The sequence below is a fragment of the Seriola dumerili genome, unplaced genomic scaffold (genome assembly GCF_002260705.1).
Source record: "Seriola dumerili isolate Sdu_G_001 unplaced genomic scaffold, Sdu_1.0 BDQW01000372.1, whole genome shotgun sequence".
NCBI classification, from domain to species: Eukaryota; Metazoa; Chordata; class Actinopteri; order Carangiformes; family Carangidae; genus Seriola; species Seriola dumerili.
Genome location: NW_019174627.1, coordinates 331,619 through 351,974, shown reverse-complemented (window position 1 = coordinate 351,974; position 20,356 = coordinate 331,619). Strand labels below are relative to the sequence as shown.

The following is a 20,356-nucleotide window of genomic DNA, read 5'->3' as shown; positions in this document are numbered from 1 at the left end:
TAAGCTTTCACTTCTGACGCTGCTATAGCTAGCAGCTAGCCCCCTCTGTTGGCCAAAACAGCACAACGCTAGACGTCATGTTTTAATTCTAGTTAAAAACTGGGACTTCCTTGTGTTATGGTGTCCGACGTGACAATGTTTTTTTTTCAGTGTGGTAAATTTCTCGGAAAGGTCGCTTCTTCACCTGAACACTTGTAAATTTCAACTGAAAGACTTGTCCACTTTCACACCTAGAACACTGTCACCTGATTACTCTGAACACTGGTCAACTTTTCACCTTAACACTTGCCTATGGGGCCATAGCTTTGATGCGTGATTCGAGTATTCAGGAGGCGTGCTGGGACATTTGGTTCTCCAACACCTAATCAGTGACTCCAACTGTATCTTTCAAGTAGAAATACAACTGGTTTCTGCTACATTATTGGGTTTAAAATCTCATTTTACAGAACTTAAACTCTTCAGTCTGTGTAGGAAAGGTGGTTCACACGAGGTAAGTACTCCTCCATCGACCTGTTCTTTGCTCCTGTAATGACAGTAACCATTTCCCTGCAGACGTTCCAGTAAGCTCTGCTCAGTTTTACAACACTGCTTGAGTGAATTTCATTCACTTATATATATGACAGAGGATTTATTTCTCCACCATCATTTAACCTGCTTTTTTATGTCTTAGATGTTATTAATCTTACGTGGTAATCTTTAGTTGGAACTGGAGGCAGAGACAGTGTCAGCTGGTTTTCAAGTGTCAGCAGTGATACCAAGTTGTCTGTTCACAGCTGACACCCCCACACACGTCACACAGCTGACGCATACGAGCAGGGCGGCGTCACTTCTATGCGAAGGACGTTTTAAGTCGAGAAAAGTTTCTGATGGAAAACCTATTATGAGAGAAGAGTTTGTCGCAGAGGAAAGTGATCGTGAGAGGAAAAACAGTGGTGCTAGCTAGGATTGCAGCCCACCTCTCACTCGCACACTCGTAAGTGGGGAGAGACACCTGCCTTTGTCTGCGCTAGAAGGGCTGAGTCAGAGAATCCAGCTTTGATATGCATCACAGCATTAAGACTCTGTTGTAACCGTTACACATACAGTGAATAGAAGCAAATGAGTATGTTATACTCAAGTTATCACAGAATAGAAGAAAAAGACAATCACTCATGTGAGTAATAGCTTCAACAAAAAAGAAAGGGCTTCAAAATTAAAACTATTAACTCGAACAAGTCCGCTTTGTTTAGAGCTTCTGTTTGAGGTTAACAACGATCAAAAAATAATAGAAACTAAAATAATTACACTTTGGTACCCACAGGTTTTGGATTTTCCTGCGTCACGTCTATAACTTTTCTTTAGTCCTTATTTTCCTCTCGGTTGTAGAGTTGTATCTTTTCCTTGAGGGAATTTCGTTTAGTTCAGATATAGTTATTCTTTTTTATAAGTCGACACAGAGTTTTTTTTAGTTCATTAAGGGCACCAGGTGTTTCTGTTGTGTTAGAACTTTACCTTGGACTCTTGAACGGTTAGAAGCTGTGCGATCAAATTCCATGGAGTTGTTCTGGACTTCCTCCATGTGCGCAGTCGCAGTGGTCAGGTGACGTCCCCTCCACATCAACCATATAAAAAACCAACCTCATCACAAACATTTATCATCAAGTTAAAGAAAATGACAACACAACATGAAAAATTTTGCATGATTTTATTCACTTTTTCATATAAATGAAAGACGTTTTTAAGATGAGGCTTTGTTTATCACTATCATTTCACCACAATTTCTATAAAATATATGTAAATATATCTCAATTTCAGAGGAAACTTTTTCAGCAGGTGGTATAAGAAGTCTTCAACCGTCAAACTGAACTATTTTAAAATTAAAGTTAGATCATTGGTATCTAATAGAGGCTCCGCTCCTTTTCCTCTGACGCCCCCCCCCCCCCCACCCCCCCTAACGAACGGGCTCTCCAGACAGGCGCTCTGCCATGGTCGGATGCACTATGTTTGGTGGGCACGGCTGGAGATGTGAGCCCCCCCCTCTCCTAACGGACGGGCTTTCCAGACAGGGGCTCTGCCCCCCCCCTCCTAACATACGGGGGCTCTCCAGACAGGCGCTCTGCCCCCCCCCCCTCCTAACTAGGCTCTCCAGGACAGCGGCGCTCTGCCCGACCCCTGCCGCCCCACCCTCCTAACGACGGCTTCTCCAGAGGGAGGGGAGTCTGCTGCCAGCACCGCGCCCCCTCCCCCCTCCCCCTGAACGACGCTCTCCCAGACAGCGCTCTTCTTGTTCAAACTCTCTGATGATGCAGGTGTAGGTGCTGCTGTCCCTGATGGTGGGTCTTCTCAGAGTGAGGCCGAGGTCTCCAGTCTGCAGAGCGTCCGTCCTCATGGACGTCCGGTCTCTGTAGTCCTGGTTCTGGTCTTGGAGTTCGTCCCCTTCCAGCTGACGCTGGTGGACGGTTGAAGGACGGAGGTCGGAGCGGCTCCACACCACTGAGGGCTCGTCCAGGTTAAAGGTGGGAAACTCACAGGGCAGCAGGACAAAGTCGTCCCCCTCATGTATCTCCAGAGCTGAGGCATGCTGGGACACTGAGGACACAGACAGAGACATTAGTCCTCGTCCTCAGGTGAGACAGAAACCAGTCTGGTCCACTTTGTGACTGGACCCTGCAGCGTGAGCAGCCTGTAAACTAAACACATGTCTGAAGCTGAACATTTACATCCACACAAACACCACAGCAAAGCATCGTCATGACGACCTTAACATCACACGTCACAAACCTAAAGAACCAATCCTGTCAGCTTGTGGGGCCGGGGGGGCAGGGCTAAATACACCTGACACCTTGTCAGTACAGACAGAGAGAGTTAGCATTAGCACAACTGCTAACACTGTGTCATCCACTGCAAGTTACAAGCTAGCAAACAACATAAACAAATGCAAGATGTTAACTAAGCTAACCATTCTGAAAAGATGCTAACTATGCTAACCGTTCAGAAAAGATGCCAGCTACGCTAACATTTCTGAAATGATGCCAACTAGCTAACCGTTCTGATAAAATGCTAACTAGCTAACCGTTCTGAAAAAATGCTAACTAGCTAGCTGTTCTGAAAAGATGTCTGACTCAGACCGACACAAACTGGTTCATTAAAAATGGCGTATGCAGAAGTGAAGCACGTCATGACGAAAGAACATCATGGCAGCTTCTTCGATGTGTCTGCTGAATTATAGTGTTTTTGTATGTTTCCTCTTATATAGAGCTAATTACCCAGAAGGCTTCTGTGATGAAAACATTAGTTTCTAACTTTAGGAAACTTCAGTGTATCTGAAAGGTTTCATTAAAAACAAAGATCCTCAGAAACAACCGCAGGTCATTTCCCTCCGTTTTAAAGTGCAACGAGTATCAGAAGGACAGAGACACACAACTGCATTACAGCCCTGCTACACACAGTTTAACACACTGTATAACACACACTGACCTGTACAGTCTGACCAACACACCACAAACACACACACGGTCTGAGCGGAGGCAAGTCAATTCATTTAATCCAAACAAGATCATTTACCGCCTCAAACACACACCCTGCGTCCGCGTCCGTGCAGCTTTTAAACGGAGTTTGGTGAAAAGTTTTCTTACCATGAAGGAGAAGCACAAACATCACAAACATCTTCCTCTCCTCCAGAAACTAGAAACTACACCGACTGCAGTCCCGTTCAATCTGCTTCTCCCTGAACCGACGGACCGACACAACCGAACTGCAGGGACTTTCTCTGACGCAGCGACACACGGTTACTTTCTCTTTCACCAGGAAGTCAGTGTGTGTGTGTGTGAGTGTGTGTGTGTGTGTGTGTGTGTGTGAGTGTGTGTGCATTGACGCGGACATCAGGAGAGCTGTGAGTGTGGTGTGTTGTTCGAGAGTGTGGTGGACCTGTTGTGTGTGTTTTGGTATGTGTGCTCGTGTGGGTGTGACTGAGTGCTGTGCAGTGTGTGTGTGTGGTGAGTGTGTGTGTGTGGAGTGTGTGTTGTGTGATGTGTTGTGAATGTAGTGTCGTGTGTGTGAATGTGTGTAGTGTGTTGGTGTGGGTGTAGAGTGTGTGGTGGTTGTGTGTGTGTGTGTGTGTGGTGTGAGTTTGTGTTGGGTGTGTGTGTGAGAGTGTGTGTGTGAGTGTGTGTGTGAAAGACACACCCAGTGTTCAGCAGCTTAATTCAAGAGTCTAGTCAAAGGTCGTGAAGCGACATGTTTTGGACTTCAGTAAATGTTGCAGCTGATCTGATGATTAAACAGACCTTCCTCTAATCCCTGTGACTATAGGAACACCCTGAACCACCGACCTGCCTCTACGTCAGGTCTGTGACTATAGAAACACACCTGACAGCAGCACAGGACCTGCTCTCTACACACCTTGTGACTATAGGAACACACCTGGACACACAGACCGCCTCTATCACACGTGTGACTATAGGAACCAGCTCTCTGACACACAACAGCCTACACTGTGCACTTATAGCAACTACACCACGCACCGTCGTGACTATAGGAACAACACTGACACACACAGACCTGCTCTACTCACCTGTGATATTACAGAACACACTGAACACCACAGACCTGCCTCTACACACCTGTGACTATAGGAACACACCTGACACACACAGACCTGATATCTGACCTGCAGTAACTCGCTCTTCTCTTCTCACTCTGTCGACCGTCACGCACCAAAACACCAAAGTTCAATTCTTTTACCTACTTGGCAATAAAGCAGATTGTGATCAGTGGCTGCTGCGACTCTTCTGTTGCTCTCCTGCCGAGAGGTTAAAGGTCAGACTGCAAAGACGTAGTGTAGCTGTACAAACTGAAGCTGCTGTGCTGCCACCTGCTGGCTGACTGAGAGAATACAGTCAGGTGCAGCACCGCACTCTTCTAACTTTCCCTCTGATCATTTCACAGTCAAACTGTGTGTTTGGTGATTTTCTCAGACGCCGTCACAGTTATAGAATCAGGATTTGAGCAGAGGAGGTCCAGACGTTGATCCACATGTTACCTGACCAGGTGATTCTCTCTACAGAGACCTACAACCACAGCCCCGCCCACTACAACAGCTCCGCCCCCTTCTTCAGCCCCCTCCATCTTGTGTTCTTCCTGATCCGCTACCTGGTGGTGTTCAGTCCGTACTTCATCTCCACTGTCCTCATGGTGTCTTTATATAGACAGAGACCTACAGGTAACACTATCTATCAATCAATCAATCAATCAATCAATCAATCAATCAATCACTGATGTATTTGACAGTGTCTCTGTTACTATCAGATACAGTTCTGTGGTCTTGATTGTTATTGATAATAGATTAATTATCAGTCTCTTTTAATATTTCCATTAACTCCTCCGACACTTAATGACCATCCTGTCTCCACGGCAACAGCACCACCCACCCAGGCGGAGCAGAGATTGGCTGAGGACAGTGATGACATCGTGGCGGTCTCCACTGAGCATCACTTCTGAGCCGAACATCTTGAACATGAAGCTGCAGCTGTTTCATAATGTTGTTAGAGACAGATGTTCATCATCACCTGTGACCCGCCGCCTGTCCAGATGTAGGAGTTGGTTTCATTAGATTTTTCTCTCCATGTATTATAAAAGTCAGGTCCTCTGGTAAATACAGTATTAGTAATAATACATTAAGTTGGATATTTGAATAAATATCAGTTTTTAATTGAGGCTGCTGCTGTTTTTTCCTTCATCATGAAGCAGAAAGTTCATTAATAACTGAAAACAAATATTTCCTTCACGTGCCAGATTATCAATGACACCTGCAGCAACAACAATCTGAAATCAATTCTTACACAAAAGGTTTTAAAGTGATTTCACTTCAAGAAAATGTAGGTTTCAAGTTTGCATCTTATATCTGAACCACTTTGCTGTAGTCTACAAAACACTGTGATCATTGTGGTACTATATATATATATATATATATATGTAGTATATATATACTGTATATACACATACTGCACTGCTCACATACTGAGAGTAGTGTAGTGCTGCCACCTGCTGGCTGTTTCCTCTCACTGCTGATGTTTTAAAGTTTCCTTCAGAGAAGAGTTTTACTTTAATGCTGAATTAATAATGATGAAACTGATCGTGGACAAAATTTCATCAACGTTTGTTCCAGGAAAGAAAGAATAACGAGAGGAAACGTTTCTAAACTGCAACTAAACCTGATTCAAACCTGAATCCTGACACCACGTCTGAACCGTTAAAGGTCCGGCTCACAGCGAAGACCAGAGAATATGTCCTCCCTTTGGACAAATGTCTCCCTGAACAAAGATTACAGCTCACACAGAGAGAGAGGACGTCTCACCTGACACCTGTAGAAACACAGTGTGTAAATGACCTGGTTAGATAGACAGAGCACGGCGCTGCACTGAAGAGAAGACATGACACAAAGCAGTGGCTTCATTATTTTACAGCTTCAACTTCACAGTCGTGAAAACACTGAACCCAGTAACAGATCAAAGACTTAAAGTGAACTTTAGGAAGTTCCTTGTTAATGGAAAAGAGAAAAATCCAACAATATTTTTGCATCAACATGTTTATATTCAGTGCTGCAGTTCCTCTTTTCCCCTTGACTTCACATTTAAAACCAGCTCCACCTTCAACTGCTACAACCGTCACAATCACTGTGTCTGCTGGCTGGTCAGTTCACTGACGCTCTCGATGGTGGAAAAGCTCCCGATGTCTCTTTCTTTGGAGGCATGATATCTACAAAGTACAGCACATGTTGGCATGGACAATATTACGTGATGTGAGCTGTGCAGCTCAGACAATAGAGGACAGGGAGTCATCTGAAATACATTTTCACTCATGCTTGAGGTCTGGAGCGACACTGATCCGCACCATGGTAACTGTTGTACAGTAACAGACTATGGGCAGACTGATAAAGTGACGACTCCCTACCTTTGAAACGGGCACAAAGTTTGTTTGAAGTAAGTTTTTGTTAGTTTACTGTGTGGTTAAGAACTCCTGACAATGAGTGAGCCAACTGAGCTTTTCTCTGAATAGAGAACACAAAGATTTTATTAATTGGATTACTATTGGATAACTCTATGTTGCTGGTTTTAGCTTCACTTCTGAAGCTGCTATAGCTAGCAGCTAGCCCCCTCTGTTGGCCAAAACAAGTGCAACGCTAAACTACTCTGTTTTAAATTCTCAGTTAAAAACGGGGACTTCCTGTGTTTATGGTGTTGATGTGTCTGTGCTGTTCATGTGGATTTGTACGTCGTTATTAAATCTGTATTTTAGTTTACTTTCTTCTTTCAGTAGCGTTACTTGAATATTTTTTTTGGGGGGCTTTGCTGTTCCACCGAGTTCTAGGTTGAACTAGAAGGTGTGGGGTTCCACAGGGAGGCATTCAGGGTCCTCCACTGTTTCTGACGATGGAATCGACGTCTGACTCAAACACTTTGGCTTCATTTAAGGAGGAAGAACACAGCAGATCAGCTCAGAAGAGATGCTCTGTGGTGACAGCGATGATGACATCATCACTGTCATCGCCCAGTCCCTGCTCAGCCTGGGTGAGTGGGGTCATCGCCACGGATACGGGCAGGTGATGTTCTACATTGAGAGCAGGTCAGAGAGAAAATGTGGATGATTCACCAACTTTTAAAACATGAAGAGGTCTGTTAAATTGTTTGATTGATTGATTCAGAGTGTTACCTGTGGCTCTGTGTCGATATAAAGACACCATGAGGACAGTGGAGATGAAGAACAGACTGAACACCACTAAGTGGAGGAGCAGTCTGAACACAAGATGGAGGGAGGTTGAGGCAGTGGGCGGAGCTGTGGTTGTAGGGTCACCTGTAGAGAGAATCACCTGGTCAGGTAACATGTGGATCAATAAGTGGTGAAGTCAAAGTGAAGCTCCTGACCTTTGACCTCCTGACCTGTGACAGTGATCCAGCTGCGTGGAGACTCTCCATGACCTGTGATGTCACAGCTGTAGAGGCCTTCATCAGACTTGTCAACATGGTGGATGGTCATGTGACCTGTAGTCTCTTTGATGAGGGAGCCATCTTTATAGAAAGCAGCTGGGAGGTTGGAGGGAGGGGTCTTTGTTTTACAGTGCAGAGTGACATCATGTCCCTCCATCACAGGGAGGACAGGACTCTGCAGGATCACTGCTCCACCTCAACACACAGACAAACTACAGCATTTCATCCATTTACACACAGCTTCATCAACACTGACTCCACAGTCTGATCTTACCAGTGACAGTGATGTTGATGCTGTTACTGGTTGCTCCCTCTCTGGACTCACACCAGTAAACTCCACTGTCCAATGAAACGATGAAGCTGATGTTACAGGAAGAACCAGCTGATCTTCCCCAGTCGTCACACTGAGTCCTGGTTTCTCTGGTGGTGTTCCTCCTCAGCCTCCATCCAGCAGAGCTGTCGTCCTCCTCACAGCTCAGAGAGACAGAGTCTTCTTCAAACAGCTGAGAGCTGCTGGGACTCACCGTCAGACCAGCTGGAGGGAAATCAAACTAAGTTAATCTCAATGGATCTTCAGCTCTGCAAACAGTCGTCTGATTCGTCTTTTGTTTTTACTTTCTAAGAAGAGCAGAAGCAGCACATTTTGAGTTTGATTGCATATTGTTAGTTTTGTCATTCAGAGAGTGTCAGTGTGGTTTATGTCAGATGACTGTAAGTTCAGTTATGAGTCTTTACTTCCACACGTCGAGTTTCAGAACCTCGTCTGGTCTCTTGTTTTTTTTTTGTACGCTCTGTTGTGGTGTTCGATGGCCTATTATTCTGTGAGTGTTGTGGTCTTATTTGTTGTTATATTAACAGACACACAAACCTGGCTCCACAGACTGAAACTAATCAAAACAATACAAATATAGGTTTGTTAGGGGCGGGGTCAGACACTGCCAAGATGGCGACAGTATAGCAGCTTCAAAACCACTCTTCAGAAACCTGTGGGTGATGTCACAGAGGCTAAGTCAATCTTTATTTACAGTCTGTGCTGAAATGTGAAATGACTGATGGCGTCTCACACGACCACTAGATGTCATTTAACAATTAAACATAACTGTGGGTCGACACAAAGGACGGGCCGAACCATGCAGCTGAAATCTTTGGCAAGATGTTTCTCTATATTTCTGAAGGTGTGTCTGTCATCTAAAGTTAAGAAAATACATTTAAAGAAATAAGCAAATGAAATTTCCTGCACATTCTGACACAATCACATGCAAGATCTCAATTCTGATACTCTGATACCTCATGTGTGAGAAGGTGATGTTAGTAACAGATCAGCTCAGGTGTGACCCGACAGGCTCAGATAGTCAGAGACGTTTACTGACCTTGGATTGATCTGCAGCAGAGCACTGAGGTCAGGACTAGAGAGAAATGACACTCGGGTTAGTTTTAGATTAAAGAACTGAGAAACAGGCAAGGTGCAGATGGAAACACTTTACAACACAACGCAGGATGTGTGATGAATCAGGTACCAGTGAAACACAGACTGGTTCCACTGAGCATTTGTAATTAATTGTGAGCTATATTATATAAAGTTTACACTTGATCAATATTTAATCATGAGCCTATTAGGAAAGAAAGGTCGTGTAAGGGACGTTTATGAATTGCATTACGTAACTCTACGCTGATGATGTGAATTTGTATCCTGAGAAATATTTGATAAATAAATTATTGAGCACAATTCAAAGAGATTACATCAAGTCAATATATAATTAATATTAAAGATGATATAATCTATGCGTGTAAGGTCATAGGCTCAAATGTTGTTTCACTGTTTATTATTATTAACTATTAATGGACAGCTAACAGAAGTTACACAACCTCAACTTATGACTGAAACTGTGACATTATATTTCTAAAATCTAGAAGTTTGATTTGGTAAGAAATTTAAACATCTATTTATATCAAATTAAGGATAAAAGTGAAGTGGCTTTCAAGAAATAACCTTATGAATTATTACAGTATAGTGCTGTATTTCAGATACAATCTCTGATTATTAACATTGAACTATCTAAAATAAGAAACATGATTTAAATGAGGTTTTAATATAATTAATTAACTATTAAGAACACTACTAATGATAACACTACATACACAACATTTCACTACAGACTTGCTATAATACATCAGATCGTACTCACAGAGCAGACACTGAAGGGACGCTCGCTCCATTCTGCCTGAGTCCACTTCCTCTCTGGAGGTGAGTCTTGTCTCCAGTCGCTAAACGGAAATACAGAAGTTAAAGGAAAAGTTCACATGTGGTCACGTCTGTTAAAACAGGCCAGAGGCTCATGTTTGAGCTGTTCATTGTATCCGTTAAGGCTCTGCAAACATTCGTCACTGCCACTAGAGGTTGCACTAGACTACCAGCCTCTCAGACCAAAACTAATGGTGAAGACACTGACGGAGCCTGTAAAGAACCTGACGGAGCTGGTACAAACACTGACAGAGCTAGACACCGACGCAGCTTGTAAAAACACTGATGAAGCTGGTAAAAACACTTATGGAACCAGTTAAAACACTGACGGAGCCAGTAAAAACATAGATGGAGCCAGTAAAGATACTAATGGAACCATAATAAAAAATAAAAAAATAAAAATAAAATAAATATTCTGCAATTTAATCAGCATTATATATATCTTTTCTATTATATATGATACATCAGCCTCTACAGCAAAATTGTCAGTTAAGACCTTTGGATGTGGTAGAGCAGGAGCTTGGAGGCATGAATCTGCAAAAACGATGAGTCATGTCAACATGGAGAGGAGGAAAGTTTCCAACATCGGGTGGATCTATGACACAAAGAACTGAGGAACTACCCAGAGTTAGTGTGGTGTTCCTAATAAAGTGATCACTGAGTGTGTGTGTCATCCTGCTGGATTTCTGCAGCGGCTCTTTGCTGCCATCTGGTGGTTGTTCTGATATTTTCTGTGAAGTCATCTGACTTTCTTGAAATGATACTCTGACTAGAGCGTCCTCTCTCTCTCATCTTCTCTCTCACATCCAGAGTCTCACAGCAGCAGCATCATCATCATCATCATCATCATCATCATCATCATCATCATCATCATCAGCAGCAGCAGCAGCAGCAGCAGCAGCAGCAGCAGCAGCAGCAGCCATCCTCCGCCTCTCGGACTGGGCGTGGGTATAAACCATAATGTCATCTGTTGACAGGAGCTTCTCTGCTGCGATGCAGAGTCATTTAGGTTTTTCTCTGTATCTGATTCTGACAAAATTTTCCGGAGCATATGCCACTGAAGGTAAGTGTGTGTGTGTGTGTGTGTGTGTGGGTGTGTGTGTGTGTGTGTGTATGTGTATGTGTGTGTGTGTGTGTGTGTGTATGTGTGTGTGTGTGTGTGTGTGTGTGTGTGTGTGTGTGTGTGTGTGTGTGTGTGTGTGTGTGTGTGTGTGTGTGTGTAATCAGTCTGAAATTTGCATGTTTTCCCCAGCAGTCAGTGTTTCAGAGAGGGAACTCTTGTGTTGCATGTCAATTCAAAGAGGCCCAGTTAGACTAAGGTCCAGTTCGCTGTGTACACAATAGAGAGCTTTTGAAAAAATGTTATAAAATAATTATTGATTAGACAATTAATTTTCCCTTTATCTTCTCTGGGTTTAACTCCACTTCAGATCTTAATTCTCAAACCTTTTTATAATAAATCAATTCAACACATCTTAACAACTGAGCAGCTTTAACACCTTGTTTTCTCTTTTCTTCCTCATCTCTCATCTGTCCTGTCTCTGATTGGCTGAGCAGCATCATGTGGCCAGTGATTGAATGGCTAGAAAATCTGCACCGTTAAATTAGAAAAGCTCCATCAAGATGTAATAATTATCAATAATTTCTAGGTTATAGGTCCGAACAGCACAGTGTCCAGGTCCAGACCCAGACTGCCGTCAGCCAATCAGTGACCTCGGTTCTATAGTATAGATAGATAGATAGATAGATAGATAGATAGTTAGATAGATAGATAGTTAGATAGATAGATAGATAGATAGGGGGGGGGGGGTCCACAGGAGAGTTGGGGTGTTTCTTACATCAAAATGAAACTGAAACCTGATTCGGCCTTTACTCACTGCTCAGTGCACCAACCTCCACAGTCAGCAGACACGTTTGCTGTTTTTATTATTTCTTTATTATTTAAAACTGGACATCTAATCATGTGTGTGTGTTTCAGGTTACTGTTCACCGTCTCTATCATTTCTGATTCAATATTTATCTTTATTCTACTTTTGACTTTCTTTCTACTGACTTGATCTGACTTGATCCCAGTTATGAATCTCATCAAACAGCTAATCAATCAAGCAAGAAAATAATCAGTGAAATTATTGATAGTGAAAATAATTGTTAGCAGCAGCTCAGGATGATTCTGCTTCACAGCAACAACAAAGAGCAAAAGTGATGAAATACAAAACATCAAGATAACAAGGATATGATTGGATGTTGGCAGTCAGCTGGAGGCCAAACAGCCAATGAACCACTGACGGTGACACATGAATGAAACAGCTGATTTCATTCATTACATTACATCAACATTACAAACGACACGACGCCACCGAAGTGTTTATTTTGGAGTTACATTACCATTACAGCACAAGCTAGCTCAGATGCTAACAAACACAGGGTTGGTAGCGGCGCCACAGCTGGTGTTAAAATGCTTTTACTCACCATTTGAGGAAGGTCAATGTTTTTTTTACCTATTGTTGTTCTTTAACTTTTAGTTTTTTTACTGACGTTATTGATTCATCAAATTCATTCTCAATACTCTCATTCCAGGCACATGTCAAGCCCATCACCAAATCTGTTTCCTACCACCTCAAACACCACATCCCTCAAGTCCGGCCGTCACTCTGTGACCCTGTAGAGACCCTCATCCACGCCTTCGTCTCCACCCGTCTGGACTACTGTGTGGAGTCCTGTTCGGGGTTCCCAGCAAAACCCTGGACAGGATCCAGTATGTCCAGAACCAGAACTCACCCGCACCAAGACCAGGCAGCACGTCACCCCCACCCTCATCCAACTTCACTGGCTTCCTATCAAAGCCCACATCCAGTACATGATCCTCTCCCTCACCTACAATCCCTCCATTATCTCACCCCCGGTACCTGTCTGACCCCCTCCACCCCTGTACCCCGTCCCAGAACCTACGGTCCTCGGACACGGGTCAGCTCCCCTCCCCCCACCCCAGCCTGGGGTCTTTCTGTGACAGAGCTTTCAGTGTGGCAGCCTCATTCTGTCTCAGTTATATGTTTTATCACTTGTATTCTTACTCTGTAAAGTGGCCTTGTTAAGTTATTATTATTATTATTATTATTATTTGTCAAGCTGAAAGACAGATTTCCTCTGACAACAGTGAATGAACAGATAATTAAATAACTTTTTTTCTGCTCTTGTTTAGAATCAAAAGTAGTAAATGATAAACCCGGAAGGAACGTGACGCTGGAGTGTGTGGTTCCCACGCAGGATCCCATCGAGGTGCTGAAGTGGATCAGACCCGACCTGAAGGCCGAGGGTTTTGTCTTGTTCTATCGAGACAAAGTCATCAAGCCAACGTACCAGCATCCGTCTTACGTGTCCCGGGTGGAGCTGAGAGACCCCGAGATGAAGCACGGAGACGTTTCCTTGATCCTCATGAACTCCAACGTCAACGACAGCGGAAGGTACGAGGGCCACGTGTCGCTGAGCGGCGTGGGACGCAGGCGGAGGGCCCAGTCCGAGCTCAGGTGTGTCATCAGCCTGAGCATCAGAGACTCAGGTGAGGGCGTTCAACTCAGTAGGAACCTGTTCCATCACAAGCAAATCTCTGACCTTCAGCCTCTTCCTGAAGTAGAAGTAAAAAGTATTTTATTAAACTCCTGATATACCAGTAAAATACAGCTGAGTACACGTGTAAAGTAACATGTAGTACTCTACTGAAGTACAGTGCGCACGTGAACGAACACAGCTGGTGACCTACATCTAATAAAACTTATTGTTGACGTTTGAATGATGTCATCACTGTTGTAACACTTTCACAAGGATGATGAACACAGTTATTTACACAATAGTTTTATACATTAGTACAAAGCTTTGATAAGTAACTATTTTATATATTTTATCATTTATTCAATTGGCATATACTGAAAAGATGTTTTACCCACAGTCACCAGTAGATGGCGGCAGACCCATTCATATGTATAAATACGTGTGTGTACATATACATATATATATATATATACACATAGTTTGAAGATAATACTAATACTAAAAACAACAACAATGATAATAATAATAATGATCAGCTGTTGCTCTGCTAACAGCTGATCTGACACCTGTTTTCTTCTCTGCAGGTGACGCACATGAAAACACCTTGAACAGACTCATGGGGGAAAATCTGATCGTTTATTCTGTGGTTGCTGTTTTTTCTTTGATTTTTCTGGCGGGAACTTCTTATGCAGTGATCAGGAGATGCAGGCACCAGCAGCGGCTTGAGAACTGCCAGGTGTTGGAAATGGATGATCAATTATTTCAGAGAGTAGAAATAGAAAATTCTCTCTAAAGAAGTCGGGAGATAAAGTTAAAGTTAAACACACATTTTGTAAAACTGAGTTTAACAATCAACAAACTAATCCACCTTCAGTGATTCACCTGGACGCTCCATCAGTGTTTTTCACTACAGTGTGAGTCATCGTCCAAACTAACAAATGATAAAGCAGCTGAAAAGCTTCCAGCTGCAGAAAGTCGAGAACAGAGACTGTGAAAGACGATGAGAGGGAAGCTTGGTATGTTGCTTTAACGTCTGTGAGCACCGACAACTTCCTGGTTGTCACAAGTCGCTGTAAAGACCAGATGTGCAACCATCTGTGTTAGCTGTGAATGAATCAGATCGACACTACGACACGTCCAACGTCTGCAGAGGAATGGAAGATGGAGGCAAAGTTGACGAGGCGAGGCAGAAAGACGGGAGACGTTTTTATGGTTTTTAAGTTTGCAGAAAACAGATCTGACACTTTTCATAATGTTGCACTTTGATCAAACGCTGTAGTTGCTAGAAGAAGACGACGAACGTTAATCAAGGCTGGAGGAACTGTGGTGTTGATGTTGGACTGGTTTTCACCAAATGGGACTTTCTGACTTTGGATAAAAGTCGAATGAGCTGTGGGTTTGTGGCAGGATGGTGTGATGAGTTCTGTAGCACTTCCACCTTTAGTCTATATGTTTACAGTATGTATACGTTAACAACATTGTATTTATCTATGTATGTACTTGAGGAAACTTCGACAGCCAGTGAAGACAGAAAAAACTGTGGGGTTGATAAATTATAAATAATTCATAACCTTCAAAACCTTATACAAGTATTTAAGACTTGTTCTACTTCACAAAAGCACGACTAAGCTATACAGTATATATGCTACTGTATTTTATACATAGGCCCACATATATATGTAGATATGTATGTTAATACACATCTACATACAGTATATATACACATACATACATATGTATAAAATACAGCAGCACATTTGTCTGTGAATAATATGATAATGTGAATATTTATGATTGTGACCTTTTCTCTTCCTGAAGTTTAATCATACTGAAAGTGCTGTCGACAAAAGACCTGAACAAACTGAGTCCTTCATCTAGTGTATGTCACTCCCTCTCCTGTAACAGCTCAGGGTCACAACAGCCATGAAGCGGATGTCTGAGAGCAGTTCTCTCCTGTGACCACCTGGGGGCAGTAAAGAGGCACTGAACACCACACTGACACATCATCAGCTCCAGCAGTCACTCTTCTACATGATCCTACATGTGGAGCAGAGTCAGTGTTCCCTCTCTTTCTTTTAGCTCCATGTTCAGTCTCCTCCAGCTGCTGAGGGAAACATCTGGCTCTTTAGCTGCTAAATGCTCCACTTTTTACAGATGTTTCTCTGAAAACAGCTGCTGCTGCTGTGGCTGAATACGATGCCAACTGGGGCCAATTGGGGCATCCCATTTTCACCTATTGCTACTATCATGTTTGAATGCATTTACTTGATTCTATTTCTTTTTCTGATTGTTGTGAAATAAATAGAATGAAATGAAAAGGCTGCAGGTTCAGGACCACATCTGTAGGACTGTAGTTTTTGTGACACTGCCGCCGAATGACTAGGACGACAGGATCGCACCTCATTAGATGATGGACGACAATCGGAGAGTTAGTGCGACAGCTGGTATAAATAATTACTTTACTGACCCAGCCGTCGACCATATTTATAATAATGAAATCGTATATAATGATTAAAACCAGCCTCTGGTCTGTAGGAACATACTACTGGCCACTTTGGATAAAAGCGTCTGCTAGATGAGTAAATCTAAATCTAAAATGAAATAAAGCTCCATAAAACCGAGGGGGTGCAAATTCAGTGAAGATTCAACACTAGCAGCAACATCCTGTTTCACACTGTCACACTGTTTTCATATTGGTCACACATCCATATTTTAAGATATTGGTTAGAGCTGCTTTAAACATCATCAGTTTAATACATTTTCTTTGTATACGTCACCGTTATCACTTTATGCAGACGACAAACTCGTCTACGTGTCTGTGAAAGGTGAAGATCTCCGTTATTTAACCTGCTGGTTTGAGTTTAAACTGGTCCAAAGATCATCTGTGAGGGAAGAAGCATCACTCTATAGCACCACTGCACAATCAGAGTTTCTGCAGGTCAATAACTCCAACAGAGTGAGACCTCTTCTCTCTCGATGATCACTTTACATCAGTTCCAGGTTTCCTCATTCTCCAGTTAAACTTTCCTTGATATCAAATCAGTGAATAGATTATGTTTATCAATAGTTTTGAATCAGCATCTTCAGTATTTGGATCAAGATGCTTAATATAATAGAAAATAAGGTGTGTCAGATTCAGTAGCTACAGCTTTGATCTCAGTGATAGTATGATCAGTGACAGGTATGTGAGGAGATACTTAACAATTAGATTTTCTTGATGTTTTGAAGATTAAAGAATCAAAACTCTTTGAACACTCAAACTCTGTGTTGTGGAGCCTGAACTGTGCAGAGTTTCCAACCGCTGAATTCAGTTCAGGCTGTTTAAAGTGCGCGGTTGCGGTTTTTGTACGTTTGTTCTTTGTTATCTGCGCTGAGGAGAGGTGTGGATCGGTTAGCCACAACCAAACCGGAACCAGTCAAATTTTCCATCAGACAGACTTTGTGAAAGCCACAGAACCACACGAGAAAAACAACCAATGACAACCGGCGTTTATTGATCCTGCAGAGAAACCGGATCGCTGCTGCAGGAACAAAGAGACACGAATCATATATAAATAACAGTAAAGTCTAATAGTATAGTATAAATGAACATACGGCAGAACAAGGAGCATGTTTGTATCTGAAGCTCTGGAAAAGGGAAAAACTACAAGCAACAGTTTGTTTTGAGGCAGGTGCTATTTGCACCCAGGTGTCTGTAGCCAATGTGGCTATTTACACCTGAGTTTAAGGCTCTGGACCAGTTCACATATCGCTGCTGTCCTCCAGCGTCTGCACTGACTTCCTGTTCATTCTGCCTCTCACACACCATGAAGGCGTCGTCCTAATCGCAGCGACACAGGTTCGATTCCAAACCGTGGCCCTTTGCTGCTTTTTATTTTCCTCTCTCTCTCTCCTAAAAGCTTTGAACAAGTCCCAGACAGGTTCATCATTTTTTAGCGTCCCCCTGGAAACACGTGTTGTGTTGTGTTGTTGCTGAATTTGTTTGCTCGTGTTTTCTTAAGTTTCTTGAGCTGCCAGGGTCACTGCAGCATAGAAATAAAAATTATTATTATTAAAGGGTTTATTTTAACCCAAACCATGATCTTAGAAATAGCTTTGTAGCCTAAACCTCACCAAACTGCAAATCAAAACTAGATAACAATAACAACAATAATAATAACAATAATAATGATAATAATACTAATAAAAATATCTCATTATTATAACCCTCATAATAATAATGATAATGATAATGATAATGATGATGATGATGATGATAATAATAATAATAATAATAATAATAATAATGATAATAATAATAACGATAATAATAATAATAATAATAATAATAATAACAATAACAATAACAATAATAATAATAATAACAATGATAATGTGGCTGGAGGAAAATCAAACTGATGTTGAACCTCTTCATACTTCTTCACCTGAAGCAGCTGAATGTTCTTAAGGAGCCAGTGGACGTTCCACACAGGTGTAAGTAGCCAAGTAGCTGCCATGTGACTATTTTCACCCGGGTGCAAATAGTCAATCTGTTGTTTTAATACTGAGTTTTAGTTTTTCACAGTATTTTGCACTGAAAATCAATCACACTTTTAAAAAAATATAAAATTTCCTCTGAATTGGACCTGTTTGATTTTCTGTGGCTGCAGAAGTTCAGTTCAGTGAGAACGAGACACACAACATGTAAAGAATATATAAACACTGAATGTACTCTGGTGTGAGCAGCTACAGGACGTCAGCAGGACGTCAGCAGTGGGACAGGTGGGACGGGTGGGACAGGTGTGAAGGTGTGATGGTCTTCTTCACTGGAGAGTAGACGACCTCCGGCTCTGCTGGACACGCTGAATAAAACCACACAGATGATTAGAGACACGGATCTGTCTGAGGAATCGTCCACGGTCAGTTTCCAGAGACAAACAGAAGCAGGAAACGCTCTTAAATCATTCATCACTTAGCAAACAAATGATCTGCTGATCGACTAATTGATTAGTTGGGGAATTGTTTCATCTCCACGCAGCAAAACGTGTGTTACACATGGGTAGGTAGTGGGTCAGGACGTGGTTAGCTTAGCTTAGCATGAAGAGAGGAAACAGGGGAAAGTGCAGCTTCACCTCTGGTCCTGTTTGGTCTGTTGCCTCTTTGTCCACAGCTGGCGTCCGTGGTTCTCTCTGCTGAGTCGCCCGGATCTCTCTCTGGAAAATAAAGCACACGTCGCATCAGTGCAGGCTCGTCTGATAGGCTGCTCACTTCCCGCCTCGGGGCCGGTGTTCATCCTACAGCTCAGAGACACCAGCAGCAGAGAAACACACTTCATTATTTTTCATGTAGCGTGAGAAGCCAGGTTTCACAGAGACGACAGTGTTTTTCTTCTTAAATCCTCTGCTGTGAGTGACCAGAGAACAAACGCAGCGTCTTCATCAGAAACAGGAAGCTGGACGACCACAGCGCTGTTCACTTCTATTTAATAGACCTGACACATTGGCCACAAGGTGCGAACCAGATAAACATGTTATTATCGGACATGGCAGAACACACTGCAGTGACAGACGTCAGCAGCGAGAACCACAGCTCAGAGGAATCAACAGGAGGAAGCTGCTGCTGTGGTTTTACATTCTGTTAAAAACTACCACTCTATTCTTTTGAGATGGAGAAGCAGAAAACACCGTGTCTTTAATGGGCTCACACCAGACTTTCAGGGGTTAAACTGAATTAAACTTGGAATAAAATGTCTCTGACTCTGAACCATAAAACAACAGTCTGAATCCTGACGCCTGCTGAAGGAGGGGCTGCCTGACAGGCTGCATTCTGGGTAAACAGGTGGGGGTGGAGATAGCTCACAGGTGTCTGACCTCAGGTAACAGTCCCTCTGGCTCAGACCTGTAGTCCTACAGACATCCCTGGCTGTTCTCGCTGGTGGGAAGCAGGTGAGGGATCTCCTCATTGAAAACACAGTGTGTGAATAACAGAACTTTTACGTCTGATGAAATATTTTTTAAATAATGTTTTAGTACTTTTACTTGAGGAGAACCCAGTTCCTCTCTGAGAACGTCGTGTTCATGCTAATCGGCTAATGCCAGAATGCTAACACTGAGGTAAGGTGGAGGGGACAGGGTGTAAACACTTCACCTCCTCAACATCTACACGTTAGCATTGTCACAGCGTGTTAGCATGCTGTTAGCATTTAGCTGGTGGACCGTGACGGAGACAGAGAAGAGCAGCTGTACCTCTGGTCTGTGATCTGGTGTCTGTGATGAATATCCGTCCATAAGTGACGTGGTCTGTTCTCACAGCTGAGTAGACTGCAGCCGGATCGCTCTCTGGGAAACACAGCACACGCCACATTACAATACTGCAGGAACTGCAGCTGACATATACATGTATACATAAATACATATATACATACACATGTATACATGTTCTATTATTATCAGCACTGTTGGTAAAGCTGTTGCTCCTACTGTAGTAACAATCGTACAAATACTATTCAGATTATTCACATTTCTACTACAATCAGTAATAAAAGTTTTTCCTATAGTTTCAGTACGAGTATGACATAATGGAAAACTACCACAGTGAAGAACATGGCTGAAAGGGGGGGGGGGGG

At 42.7% G+C, this 20,356-nt stretch overlaps 1 protein-coding gene and 1 long non-coding RNA gene across 2 annotated transcripts in view; both read right to left on the bottom strand.

Annotated features, from left to right (window-relative positions):
* Nucleotides 1–7,016: 7,016 nt before the first annotated feature.
* Nucleotides 7,017–10,206, bottom strand: LOC111233139 (low affinity immunoglobulin gamma Fc region receptor II-like). Its single transcript, XM_022760897.1, has 6 exons — nt 10,151–10,206; nt 9,335–9,370; nt 8,239–8,499; nt 7,917–8,159; nt 7,690–7,830; nt 7,017–7,587 (listed from the first exon to the last, which is right to left on the bottom strand). The coding sequence occupies exons 1-6, from the start codon at nt 10,179–10,181 to the stop codon at nt 7,475–7,477; spliced, it is 825 nt and encodes a 274-aa protein (XP_022616618.1). The 5' UTR covers nt 10,182–10,206; the 3' UTR covers nt 7,017–7,474.
* A 7,864-nt stretch (nt 10,207–18,070) lies between these two features.
* The window catches only part of LOC111233138, a 3,231-nt gene continuing 945 nt past the window's right edge, over nt 18,071–20,356 (bottom strand). The window contains exons 2-4 of the long non-coding RNA XR_002665584.1: nt 19,977–20,069; nt 18,864–18,944; nt 18,071–18,593 (exon numbers count right to left, since the gene is read on the bottom strand). This is a non-coding gene — a long non-coding RNA (uncharacterized LOC111233138). The remainder of the gene's footprint in view (nt 18,594–18,863; nt 18,945–19,976; nt 20,070–20,356) is intronic.

Coding starts and splice junctions, on each gene's coding strand:
- LOC111233139 (XM_022760897.1), bottom strand. CDS start 10,181: ATGGAGCGAGCGTCCCTTCAGTGTCTGCTCT. Junction 8,160..8,238: donor CATCAACATCACTGTCACTG/GTAAGATCAGAC, acceptor CTGTGTGTTGAG/GTGGAGCAGTGATCCTGCAG. Junction 7,831..7,916: donor CAGCTGGATCACTGTCACAG/GTCAGGAGGTCA, acceptor TTCTCTCTACAG/GTGACCCTACAACCACAGCT.